Source organism: Aquarana catesbeiana, linkage group LG10, assembly GCF_042186555.1.
Source record: "Aquarana catesbeiana isolate 2022-GZ linkage group LG10, ASM4218655v1, whole genome shotgun sequence".
Taxonomy (NCBI): domain Eukaryota; kingdom Metazoa; phylum Chordata; class Amphibia; order Anura; family Ranidae; genus Aquarana; species Aquarana catesbeiana.
The window spans coordinates 35,847,459-35,861,443 of NC_133333.1; the positions used below are offsets into that span (position 1 = coordinate 35,847,459).

The 13,985-nt window shown below is 43.1% G+C and overlaps 1 protein-coding gene across 2 annotated transcripts in view; it reads left to right on the plus strand.

Moving 5' to 3' along the window:
• Positions 1–313: 313 nt before the first annotated feature.
• The window catches only part of LOC141110576 (scavenger receptor cysteine-rich type 1 protein M130-like), a 59,606-nt gene continuing 45,934 nt past the window's right edge, over positions 314–13,985 (plus strand). For both annotated transcript variants that reach the window (XM_073601986.1, XM_073601988.1), the window contains exons 1-2: positions 314–558; positions 3,663–3,983. In XM_073601986.1, coding sequence (XP_073458087.1) covers positions 486–558; positions 3,663–3,983 — 394 coding nt within the window. In that variant the 5' untranslated portion in view covers positions 314–485. The remainder of the gene's footprint in view (positions 559–3,662; positions 3,984–13,985) is intronic.

Sequence of the window (13,985 nt, forward strand, 5' to 3'; positions counted from 1 at the left end):
GATAGAGTAAAATATTTACAGAAATGTGAGGAGTGTACTCACTTTTGTGAGATACTGTGTGTATGTATATATACATGATTCTGCACAGAAAGGCCACCCTGTAGCAGTAAATCTACTATGGGGCGGTTGTTGAGTGGTTAGGATATCTGTTGCTACAAACTAACTAACCCATCGGTATAACAGTGGTATCAACAAAACCTCGTTCGTGGTCTCTTTTTGGGTGGGGGATGGGGAGACGTCATTTTAAAGTTGACTTCAGGCAGCAAATATGCTAGAGTTATTCCTGAATATAGTTTCCTTCTGGCAGTTTATAGAAATGTTACATTTTGGGAGGTCAGAGATGACTTGGCTTTTGCAGCGGGAGCAGATGGATATGATTTCATTCTGGGATGAATTTAGCATTCCTCTCCTAAGATAGTGCTGAGATCCAACGCTGGAAAAGCTGGAAACGTTTTGTGTTGTTCTGAAAATGCTTCTGAGCTGCGATGGATCAGAGCAGAGGACTCATTACAGGGACTCTTGTCCTTCTGCTTCGAGCTGCTCTGTGCTATAACACCGGTAAGTACTCATCAATTTTAGGTCGATAGTTTTATTTAAAGGGCAACTCCTTTATGGGCAAGAAGAATGACCACATAAGATAACTATAGGATCATCATTGAACATCTACATATTTGTAGAAGAAATGAATGCATTTTTAGGATTTGTTTTCACACATTTTTCATCACAGAGTATTTTCTTTAAACTTTTTTGTAGTTTTTAACCACTTAAGCCCCGGACCATTTGGATGGCAAAAGACCAGAGCACTTTTTGCGATTCGGCGCTGCGTCGCTTTAACTGACAATTGCACGGTCGTGCGACGTGGCTCCCAAACAAAATTGACGTTCTTTTTTTCCCCACAAATAGAGCTTTCTTTTGGTGGTATTTGATCACCTCTGTGGTTTTTATTTTTTGCGCTATAAACAAAAAAATAGAGACAATTTTGAAAAAAATTGCAATATTTTTTACTTTTTGCTATAATAAATATCCCCCCAAAAAATATATAAAAAAGCATTTTTTTTCCTCAGTTTAGGTCGATACGTATTCTTCTACATATTTTTGGTAAAAAAAAAATCGCAATAAGCGTTTATTGATTGGTTTGCGCAAAAGTTATAGCGTCTACAAAATAGGGGATAGTTTTATGGTATTTTTATTAATAATTTTTTTTTTTACTAGTAAAGGCGGCGATCAGCGATTTCTATCGTGACTACGACATTATGGCGGACAGATCGGACACTTTTGGCGCTATATTGGGACCATTCACATTTATACATGGATCAGTGCGATTAAAAATGCATTGATTACTGTGTAAATGTGACTGGCAGTGAAGGGGTTAACCAGTAGGTGGCGTTGTAGGGGTTAAATGTGTCCTAGGGAGTGATTCTAACTGTGGGGGGGAGGGGCTATGTGTGACACGACACTGATCACCGCTCCTGACTACAGGAAGCGGTGATCAGTGTCCTGTCACTCGGCAGAACTGGGAAATGCTTGTTTACGTCAGCATTTCCCCGTTCTTCCTCTCCGTGAGATGATCGCGGGTATCCCCGCGGACATCGAGTCCGCGGGACCCACGATCACACTCACGGAGTTTGCGGCGGGTGCGCCCGCAAACCGCTTCTTAAAGGGGCAACGTACAGGTACATTAATATGCCTGTACATGCCCTTCTGCCGACGTATATCGGCGTGAGCCAGTCGGCAAGCGGTTAAGTGCATTTTTGTATTTGTAGATTTTTTTAATGCTATGGAAATTAAATACAGTAAGTCAGGGAACAGAGTCAAGCGTATACACAAAGTTTGAATTATACAGAGGGCAGGGCAGAGTCTTCCAGAATAGCACAGAGTATTTCAGGAGAGGAAGATAGCAAAGAATATTTTAGGAGAGAGTCAGATAAGGGAAGAAGCAGAGTCCTCCAGAATAGCACAGAGTATTTCAGGAGAGGAGAGTCAGATAGAGCAAGGAGAAGAGTCCTCCTGTAGTGCAGATTATTTCAGGAGAGGAGTGTTAGTTAGAGAAAGGAGCAGAGCAGGGGCGGACTGACAACTCGTGGGGACCCCGGCAATAGGAGATTATGGGGCCCCGGGGAATAGGAGAAGATTATAGGGCCCCCGGGCAATAGGAGATTATGGGGCCCCCAGGCAATAGGAGATTATGGGGAGCCCAGGCAATAGATTATGGGGCCACACAGTATACACACACACACATACAGTATACACACACAATATACACACACAGTATACACACACACATACAGTATACACACATAGACACACAATATACACACAGTATACACATACACATACAGTATACACACACAGACACACAATATACACACAGAATACACATACACACACTGAAAAGGTACTGGAGAGGCGGGGCAGCTATAATCTTGGGATTTTTAAAAAAACACACATTTTTACATACTGTCCCTGGTTTTATTGAGGCTGGCAACCCTGATGGGACCCCTTAGTGGCATGGAGCCCTCGGGCAGTGACCGAGTGCCTGAATGGTCAGTCCGCCCCTGGAGCAGAGTCCTCCAGCAGTACAGAGTTTTTTTTATAGAAGAAGAGAGTTAGAGGAAGGAGCAGAGTCCCCCAGTAGTGCAGAGTATTTCAGGAGAGAAGAGTCAGATAGAGAAAGGAGAAGAGCCCTCCAGCAGTGCAGTCTGAGTAGAGGAGAGGAGAGCAGCGGTGGCCAGTCCATTAAGACGCTCAGGCGTCGCCCCCTCTCTCCTTTCCACCCCATATATACAGTGGATAGAGTCATGCATTGCATAGTAATTTGTTCCATCGGAAAAATATAGAAAATGTTCTCTATATAAGTCTGTCTGAATTTTCAACAGAAAAAGTCCGATGGGGCATACACATGGTCGGAATATAAGATGAAAAAATCCCATCGGACTCTTTCTGTCGGAAATACCGCTCGTGTGTACGCAGCATAAGAAGAAGGAGCAGAGTCCTCCAGCAGTTCAGGGTATTTTAGGCTGGGTTCACACTAGTGCAATGCCAGACATCGCATTCGATTCGCACTGCACATTGCTGTTCACATCACATGCGATGTCTGTGCAATGCGATTTCAGCCATGCAAACTGTATGGCTGAAATCGCATCTCATTCGCACCAAAATGATGCAGGACCCTTTTTTTTGGTCCGCACTGGAATCGGATCGCATGGGTGTTCACACTTATGCGAGCCGATTCCTGCACCATTTAGCACCGCGATCTACGAACCGATTTGGGGGTGTCACTAACTTTACATTGACACCCACAGCGGTTCACAGATCTCAGTGTGAACCACTGTGCGATTCAGGTGCGATCCGCACTGGATTTGCAGGGTTCTCGCATCGCACTAGTGTGAACCGGCACTTAGAACAGTTAGATTCCATAAGTAACAGACTCTTCAGGCCATGTGGAGTATTTTAGGAGAGAAGAGTTAGACGGAGCAATAGTCCTCCAGAATAGCACCATATATTTTATGAGAGGTGATTTAGAGGAAGGAGTACAGTCTTCCAGCAGTTCAGAGCATGATGAGAGAGGAAAGGTAGAAAGAAGAAGGAGCAGAGCCCTCCAGAGTGTTTTAGTGCAGCAGTCTTCTCCAGTAAGCCTGTTGTCTTCTCTCAATTCCTCACAGATGTCCTGCAGGATCTGAGATTAGCCGGAGGAGATGGCAGGTGTGAAGGACGAGTGGAGGTGAACATTCAGGGAGAATGGGGCACAGTCTGCGATGACGCCTGGAGTGATAAGAATACAGAGGTGGTCTGTAGACAGCTAGGCTGTCCCCAAGCCCCAACACATTCCGTCAAGGCATCCTCCTTTGGGGCCGGAATCGGCAAGGTCTGGTTAACTGATGTGACTTGCTCAGGAGAAGAGACATCACTGAAGGAGTGTAAATATTCCATTGAAGAAGGTGATATCTGTGATCATAGAAACGATGTAGGAGTCATCTGTTCAGGTAAAGCTTTCCAAAACTGAAACATCATAAAAAGACTATAGTTATCTTGTTCTGATTGGAATAGACAACTCCTCAGTATCAGAGGTGTATTCAGGATCACTTTAGAGCAGTGGCCTCCAGCCAGTGGTCCGTGGCACTGATGGTCCAAGAGAAAATTTTGGTGGTCCCCAGGGGTTCTGCTGCAAATCAACATTGTGGTGGATGTAACCACCTAATGTTGTTTCCAGTGTTGTTCTCAATGCACACTGACAAGTCAATACGCTCAGTGTGCATTGATACCCGATGCCTCCTCTGTAGTTCCGGCTCCTCTGAACTCAGATGGAGGCACCGGGAGTAGTGCAGAGATTGGGAGGTTGAAGAAGGAAGGGACTTCCAATGGCAGCACTGATCACAGACTGTGGGAGGGAGCACAGAGCTTGAGCACATGGCTGGATAAGAAAGCAGGATCCAATGATGAGTCTGTGTGAGGGCAAGAGTATGATGCAGAGTGCAGGGAGGGGGCAGAGTGGGGCAGAAAGCCAGAGCATTGTGTGTAAGGCATGTAAAAATTCATGTCGGTGGTCCGTGGGATTCAAAATTGTGAGTTTAGTGATCTGTGAGGTCCGAAAGGTTGGAGACCACCACTTTAGAGGACACCTGTGCCCAAACTATGGGGATTAATAAACAGTAAAATAACTTTAAAACAAGTCAGCCCTGACCTCTGTAGCTGCATATATTGTGGAGCAAATATTCCTTAAAGATCACAAAAGAGACTGAAGTCCATTTTCTGTCCATTTATAACAAATTAAACCACCTACTTTTTGTTTACATTAGAAAGGTGGTAGGCACGCAAGTGTTCACTGCCATAGAAAATAAGAAGAGAGAAGCTGCAATTTCAGTGCTTGTGTTATGAACTTTGAGGTAGACATGTGCAATTCGTTTAGGTCAGAATATAAATTTGGACAAATTTTTGGTTATTCTGAGATCCTGATGTATCCGAATCTCCAAATTAAATAGTAACAAATTTAGTTGAAATTGGTTTAATTTAGTTTCATATACTTGTTTTCTAACGGATTCCAAATTTTAGGAACTATTCGAATTCGGATCGGTTGAAAAATTATCGACCAATTTGAATTCTGTGTGAAGAATAGCTGGTTGTTAAGGAGCAGGCTGGGAAAACGGCTGCCGGGTCCTTAACAATCGATGACTCATCAGTTAACTCAACAGATGAAATGTAAACAAAAGAATGCTAGCAATGAAAAATGCAAAAAAACATGGATTTTAAGGGGAACCCCACGCCAAAAGAAACAAACAATAAAAAAAACGGCATACCCCCCCAAATCCATACCAGACCCTTTTCAAAGCACTTTTTTGATGAATGGGTAGGGGTACCTTTGTACCCCATATGCATTCACATGGGGGGGCGGGATCCAGGGGCTTCCAGATTCAGGCCAGGGTTGTGGGGAAGAGGCCCTTGTCCCCATCAACATAGGGACAAGGTGCATTGGGGGGGTGCTCTCTCGCCCCCCCCCCCCCATTTCCTAGCCTGTCAGGCTGCATACTCGGATATGGGTCTGGTATGGATTTTGGGGGGGGGGGGGGTGACACCATTTTATTTTTCAATTTTCATTGCTTACATTCTTTTGCTTACATTTCATCTGTCAGCGGGGAAGCCCACTGACAGCTGATAAGTCATGGCTACCTGGCCCGCTCCTTAACAACCAGCTATTCTTCACACAGAATTTGAATCGGTCGATCATTTTTCGACTGATCCGAATTGCTACGAAAATTCGTAATTCATTAAAAAATGAATAAACAAAATTAAACTAAACAAAACAAAACTAAATGAATTCTGGAATAAATCAACAAAACAAATTTAGTAACATAATGAATCTACCCGAAACTAAACAAATTTTTCTGTTCTGCACATGTCTACTTTGAGGATGAATTTCTCCAAGGTGTCTGCAGCAACATAAGTCAGTTGTTTTAAATCGCCTTGAAAAAGTATTCATATTCCTTGAAATTTTCCACATTTTGTCATGTTACAACCAAAAACGTAAATGTATTTTATTGGGATTTTATGTGATAGACCAACACAAAGTGGCACATAATTGTGAGGTGGAAGAAAAATGATAAATGGTTTACAATTTTTTTTTTTACAAATATCTGAAAAAAGTGGCGTCCATTTGTATTCAGCCCCCTTTACTCTGATACCCCTGACTAAAATCTAGTGGAACCAATTGCCTTCAGAAGTCACCTAATTAGTAAATATAGTCCACCTGTGTGTAATCTCAGTATAAATACAGCTGTTCTGTGAAGCCCTCAGAGGTTTGTTAGAGAACCTTAGTGAGCAAACAACATCGTGAAAGTCAAAGAACACACCAGACAGGTCAGGGATAAAATTGTGGAGAAGTTTAAAGCAGGGTTAAGTTATAAAGAAAATCCCAAGTTTTGAACATCTCACAGAGCACTGTTCAATCCATCATCTGAAAATGGAAAGAGTATGGCACAACTGCAAACCTACCAAGACATGGCCGTCCACCTCAACTGACAGGCCAGGCAAGGAGAGCATTCATCAGAGAAGCAGCCAAGAGGTCCATGGTAACTCTGGAGGAGCTGCAGAGATCCACAGCTCAGGTTGGAGAATCTGTCCACAGGACAACTATTAGTCTGTCCCCACATGCCAGGGTGCTAGGGGTAACCATAGACTCTGAACTGTACTTTCAGGCCTACATCCAATCCCTGTCCAAATCTTGCCTCCTTAGCCTCCACAACATTTCTAGAATACGCCCCTTTTTAACTAATGACACCACCAAGCTTCTAATTCACTCCCTGGTTATCTCTCGCCTCGACTACTGCAACTCCCTCCTCATTGGATTACCTTTACATAGACTAATCCTCCATCATTCCATAATGAATGCCGCTGCAAGACTCATCCACCTTATCATTCAGTGTCCTCCACCCCTCTCTGCCAATCCCTCCACTGGCTTCCACTCACCCCACAAATAAAATTCAAAGTACTAACAATAATTTACAAAGACATCCATAACTCTGCCCCCACCTACATCACTAAACTAGTCCCAAAATACCAACCAAGCCTCTCTCTTCAGTCCTCCCAAGACCTTCTGCTCTCTAGTTCCCTTGTCACCTCCTCCCATGCTCGCCTCCAGGATTTCTCCAGACCTCCTCCAATCCTTTGGAACTTCCTACCCCAATCTGTCCGACTGTCCCCTAATCTATCCATCTTTAGAGGATCCCTGAAAACCCTTCTCTTTAACGAAGCCTACTATCCTGCTTCTAACTAATACACTGTTTTACTTCTTCCATCAGCTCATCCCCCACAGCTATTACCTTTTGTATCAATTGACCCTCCCTTTTTAGATTGTAAGTTCTAATGAGCAGGGCCCTCTGATTCCTCTTGTACCAAATTGTAATGTAACTGTAATGTCTGCCTTAATTTTGTTAAGCGCTGCACAAACTGTTGGCCCTATATAAATCCTGTATAATAATAATAATAGTCGTGCACTCCAAAAATCTGGTCTTTATGGAAGAGTGGCAAGAAGAAAGCCATAAGAAGTCCCGTTTGCAGTTTGTGAAAAGCCATGTGGGGGACACAGCAAACATGTGGAAGAAGGTGCTATGGTCAGATGAGATCAAAATTTAACTTTTTGGCCTAAAAGCAAAACACTATGTGTGGCGGAAAACTAACACTGCACATCACCCTGAACACACCATCCTCACCATTAAACATGGTGGTGGCAGCATCATGATGTGGAGATGATTTTCTTCAGCAGGGACAGGGAAGCTGGTCAGAGTTGATGGGAAGATGGATGGAGCAAAATACAGGGCAATCTTAGAAAAAAACCCGTTAGAGTCTGCAAAAGACTTGAGACTGGGGTGGAGGTTCACCTTCCAGCAGGACAACGACCCTAAACATACAGCCAGAGCTACAATGGAATGGTTTAGATCAAAACATATTCATGTGTTAGAATGGCCCAGTCAAAGTCCAGACCTACATCCAATTGAGTATCTGTGACAAGCCTTGAAAATTTCTGTTTACAAATGCTCTTCATCCAATCTGACAGAGCTTGAGCTATTTTGCAAAGAAGAATGAGCAAAAAAATGTCATGCTCATAGGTGTGCACAGCTTATTGCATTAGGGGGTGCACCTCAAGGCTCAAGCACATATGCATGTGTGTGCATGTGTATGTATACTGATTGTTTCAGTAAAGCAGTGGGCAGTGTCAGTAGGACAGAGACTGGTGCCAGTAGGACATTTTTTTGGAGCCCCATTAGGGGGCTTTGATGAAATATCAAGGGTCTAAACAGGGTGAATTTGCATCAAACAGGCACCCCCTGTGCGCACGCCTATGGTCCCTCTCTAGATGTGCAAAGCTGGTAGAGACATCCCCAAAAAGACTTGCAGCTGTAATTGCAGCGAAAGTGGATTCTACAAAGTATTGACTCAGGGGGGCTGAATACAAATGTACACCACACTTTCCAGATATTTATTTGTAAAAAAATTGGAAAACCATTTATCATTTTCCTTCCACTTCACAATTATGTGCCACTTTGTGTTGGTCTATACCAGGGATAGGCAACCCCCGGCACGCAAAGCCTCTTTTGCCGGCACTCGACTCCCTCCCCATCAGCAGAGCAGTGCAGGGAAGTGTCAGTGAGACGCTAATGCATTCCAATCTCACAATTCCCCATGCCGCACCTGCACTGGGGGGAAGGCACTGTACCCTCACACATTTGTTATCTAACTTTGTTGTAGCTGCGATCATCAGCTTTTGTGATGGGGAAGAGTTTGGGTGCAGTTCTGCTGGTGGGGAGGGGGCGGTCCCTGTTTCCAGGAAGAGGAGGACTGTGATTGGCCCCTGCCAAAGCCAATCACAGTCCTGCTAGACCCACCCACCATCTGGAGGAAGATGACTCGCTTTGTTGTCACTACCAATCTCAGAAAGAAGGGATTTCACTGTAATTGAGAAAACCACAACCAGGTGTTGTGGATATACTGTTAGGCTTCTGGGAACTTTGTTGAACAAAAAAATATATATATATATATATCTATATAGATATATAGATATATCTATATATCTATATAGATATATATCTATATAGATATATCTATATATCTATATAGATATATATCTATATAGATATATATCTATATAGATATATAGATATAGATAGATAGATAGATAGATAGATAGATAGATAGATAGATAGATAGATAGATAGATAGATAGATAGATATAGATAGATATATAGATATAGATATCTATCTATATATATATATATATAGATAGATATCTATATCTATCTATATATATATAGATATAGATATACATATGTGTGTATGTGTCACTTATTACTGACCCCTCAGCTCTGCATCATCTACTACTACCAACCTCTAAACTCTGGGTTACTTACACCTGACCCCTGAACTTTGCATCACTTACTACTGAACCCCTGCACTCCCTGTCCCCCTGCCACAGCCAGTATTCAGCACAGTGAAAATCGCACTCAATTTTGCTGCGGCGCTTGGCGCTGCACATTTTCTCAGCTGCGGGGGCCAGATCTTGCACACAGGCCCACTGCTCTCAGAAAATGCCCCTGACCTGAGCTCATCATTGCGTATCCATTCCAGATGCTTGTATGTGACATCACATACATCACATACAAACACATGGGCTGGATGTGAGAGGTGAATCAGCAGGATGAGTGTGCCAGGACAGGTAGATGTGTCTTATCTCTGCTTCCTTGCAGCACTTTGCATATCATGCATATCATAGATGAGAAGAGGATACAGCAGTGGAGCAGATGAGTAGGGGGGTACAGCGATGGGGCAGTTGAGCAGGGGGGGGTTAGCAGTGGGACAGAAGACCAGAAAGGTACGATGGTGGGGCAGATGTGCAGGGGGTACAGTAATGGACGAGATGAGAAGGGGGTTCAGCGGTGGGACAGAAAAGCAAGGGGGCTACAGTGATGGGGGCAAATGAGCAGGGGGTTACAGTGGTAGGACAGAGGAGCAGGGGGGGGTTCAGTGATGGGCTAGATGAGAAGGGGGTTACACTGGTGGGGAAGAAGAGCAGGGGGGTACAGAGGTGGGGCAGTTGTGTAGGGGGGTACAGTGGAAGGGCAGAGGAGAAAGGAGGTACATTGGTGAGACAAATGAGCAGGGAGTTACAGTGGTGGGGCAGAAGAGCAGGGGGATACAGATGTGCAGGAGGTAAAGTGGTGGGGCAAATGAGAAAGGGGGTTACAGTGGTGGGACCGATGAGAAGGGGGATCAGCGGTGGGACAGAGGAACGGGGGGTACAGCGGTGGGGCAGATGTTCAGGGCAGTACAGTGGTTGGGCAAAAGTGCAGGAGGTACAGTGGTGGAAGAGATGAGAAGGGGGTTCAGCGGTGAGACAGAAGAGTACAATACAGTGATAGGGCAGATGAGCAGGGGGATACAGTGGTGGGACAGATGAGTAGGGGCGTCAGTGTTGTGCCAGATGAGAAGGGGGTTACGTTGGTGGAAAAGTTAAGCAGGGGGGGTGGGGGGGTTCAGTGTTGGGGCAGATGTGAAAGGGTGGTACATTAGTGAAGCAGAAGAGCAGGGGGTTACAGAGGTGGGGCAGCAGAGCAGGGGGGTACAGAGGTGGGGCAGAAGAGCAGGGTGTACAGAGGTGGGGAAGATGTGCAGGGGGGTACAGTGGTGGGGAAGAGGAGAATGGAGGTACATTGGTGGGACAGATGAGCAGGGGGTTACAGTGGTGGGATAGAAGAGCAGGGGGAACAGTGGTGGGGCAGACGAGCAGATGGGTTCAATGTTAGGACAGGTGAGAAGGTGGTTCAGCGGTGAGACAGAAGAGTGTGGGGGCACAGCGGTGGAGCTGATGTGCAGGGAGATACAGCGGTGTGGCAGATGAGAAAGGGGGTACATTGTTGGGGCAGATGAGCAGGGGGGTTACAGTGGTGGGACAGAAGAGCAAGGGGATACAGTGGTGGGGCAGATGTGCAGGGTAGTACAGTGAGGGGACAGAGGAGCAATGGGGTACAGTGGGGGGACAGATTTTCAGGGGGTACAGTGATCTGAGGTGTGAAGGTGCAGGAATTGGGGCTGATCTAAGGCATGAGAGTGCAGGAGGTTAATTAGTCACTATTACTCAAGTAGTTTACAGCATTTACTTTACAAAAAAATCCTTTTCGGAATTGAGAGTGTGAAGTTAACATTTTTTTGTTATAAAATCGGCTCGCTTGATTTCTTTGAAAACATTTTTTGGCACACTGTGCGCAAAAGGTTGCCTACCCCATAAAATCCGAAAAAAATACATTTACGTTTTTGGTTGTAACATGACAAAATGTGGAAAATTTCAAGGGGTATGAATATTTTTTCAAGGCACTACTTTAACATCCATAGTCTGGGAACAGCCACACTTTAATACATAAGCAGCAGCAATAATAGCTCTAGCAGGCCCTCACCCTAATGTAAAATGTAACCTTTAAATTTCCCACTTATTGGACCTCATTAAAATAATTAAAATGTGCAATGATTTGGAGGAATTGCTGAAACACCTGGTATGCTCATTTGATCAAATTCAAGGTCACATTTAAGCACCAGGCAGTTTTGCATAATGCATACAGGAAGGTATGTCTGTAGCAAAGGTCCCTTTAATAAGCTAATAGTTTCAAATCAATTTTAATGCATGAATTTTTAAATCTTTTTTTTTTTTTTTTTATTTATTTAAAATCCTGTTGTACGAATAAATATTTAAAAACGTAAAAGTCACACTTGTTCAATATAATGTGAATAAACCAAAGAATCAAAATAGCAAACATGTAAAACAATAATATATGGAAATCAATAACACATGTGAATGTACAGGAGTATTGATAAAGGTAAAAGTCTCTGAAAGATAAGGAGTGTAGGAAGTTCTGCAATGAGAAAGTTCCAGCAGGATGGAAATTATCCGGGGCTTTCACCACCACCAAGGGAAAAAGTTGAGATCTCCGTGTGGCAATCACTCAAAGAAGTGGGGACTCTTACCGGAAGGAGTGGACCTCCTTGTAGCAGCCAGGTCACACATACCTGCAGATACAGCCCTCTGTGGGGTCTAGGGTGGATCCTGGCTCAGGAATACCCTGGCAGTCTGAGAGTGTCCTTCCCAGCATACAACTACCGCCCGACTCCCTTCCTCGATCCCGATCTTCCGAGATAGCACAAAGCGTATAGAGGAATAAAGGCTCAGATAGTGCGTTATCTTTAAAAATGTGTTTATTGCTTAAAATCTTTATATTGGATGTACATACATCATAAAAAAACTTGCCGGCAAACAAAATTCGCACTTCTGGGGTCACGTGGGGTATGATGACGTCAGCGCGTAGCTCCGCCTGACGTGTTTCGCCATACGTAATGTCTGCCAGGGGCACGGGCGATGCGCTGCACCATTACCTTTTATAACACGAAGAGACAACCAAGCCTCGTTTTCACCTGGCGGCCATCTTGCAACCAGTGTGTATTGAGTAAGTACTCTTTGCATACAAGGAATCAAACTTCAATGTGACTTCAGAATATGGAAACCCGTCTTACTATTTTAAAAGAAAAATGGATCTAATCCACAGAACTGTTTAAAAAGTGGGTGAAAATAAAATTAATATAAAAATAGTACCCGATATATAACATTCAAAAAAATATATATATTATTATCCAGTCATCACTTTGAAATGAGGACCTCTAGTGGACATGATAAATCGTTAATCTTTACCCAAAAAATTAAATAAATACAAATACGAATATATATATATATTAAGAAATGGGGAGGGGTTGTGGTTGCGCAGGTGAAAGTGGAAAAATGAGAAACAAAAAGCATTAAGAAGCAAGCTGCTGGCAATTACACAACAGAACAAATTGTGTCAAAATACATATAAACAATAATTGCCACACTAAATACAAAAATAATAATATAAAATGAAATGAAATAAAGTGACAGTAGTCAGTCCATAAGATTTCCATATAGGTTCATACAGAAATAAAGTGATATATTGTTGCAACACGTGTCCAAATGATAGTGAGCACACCCAAGTGCGCCTTCCACCATATAGATACAAGATGTCCCCTTACCAGATAGCTAGACTCCACATTATAGGAGTCTAATCATGCATGGAATCACACATCATAAAGGATCCATCCACTGGAGGTAGAGAAGGATAGCGCCACGGACATTTGTGATGGTTAATCACTCTTTCTCATCGTTTATGTAAAAAAGTCGCCACATAGCATAAAAACCAGGGTGGTTTTATTGAAAAAATGCCATTAAAAGTGACCACAGGTCCAATACAATGTAACAAGTGGATAAAAAGGTTCTCACATAATCCTGATCCTACAATAGCACTTTTAAACTTAAAACTGGCCACTCTCTCCTACCGCCAATTCAAATACTCCTATTACAGATCACTACAGCCGCAAAACAAACAATTGCCAAGGCCTGGAAATCCCCGTCCTTAATAATTGCTGAAACTAAAAATAGAGTCAATCAAGCAATGATCCATGCCAAAACAGAGGCTATAACTCAAGATAAAATATCCAACTTTGAGAATATATGGAATCCTTGGGTGACTCACTTTTTGCCTTCCAATTTTGATGCTTCCCTACTAAGTCCTTGGTAATCTTGATTTATACTTCTAGTCTCTGCATTCATGGTATGTGTTTATTACCATGTACTACCCCGGGGATCCCTACTACCTCTCATTTCTTTCTTCCCTATCTATTTTTTCTCCTACCTAAGATTATTTTTTCTTTTATCTTTTTTCTCTCTTCTACTTTTTCCCCCTATTCTCTCTCTCCTCTTTCAATTTACTCTTTATATAGTACTGGTAGCAGAACTTTTATTTAATTGGTTATACCAATGTAGAATAAGATTTTAGATTCTATAATAAATTATTTCTTCTTTTTTTAACTTTTATTTAAAAACTATACTCTTGATAATAATTAAGACCCCTTTTTTTATCTAAGGTCATCTTATATTAACC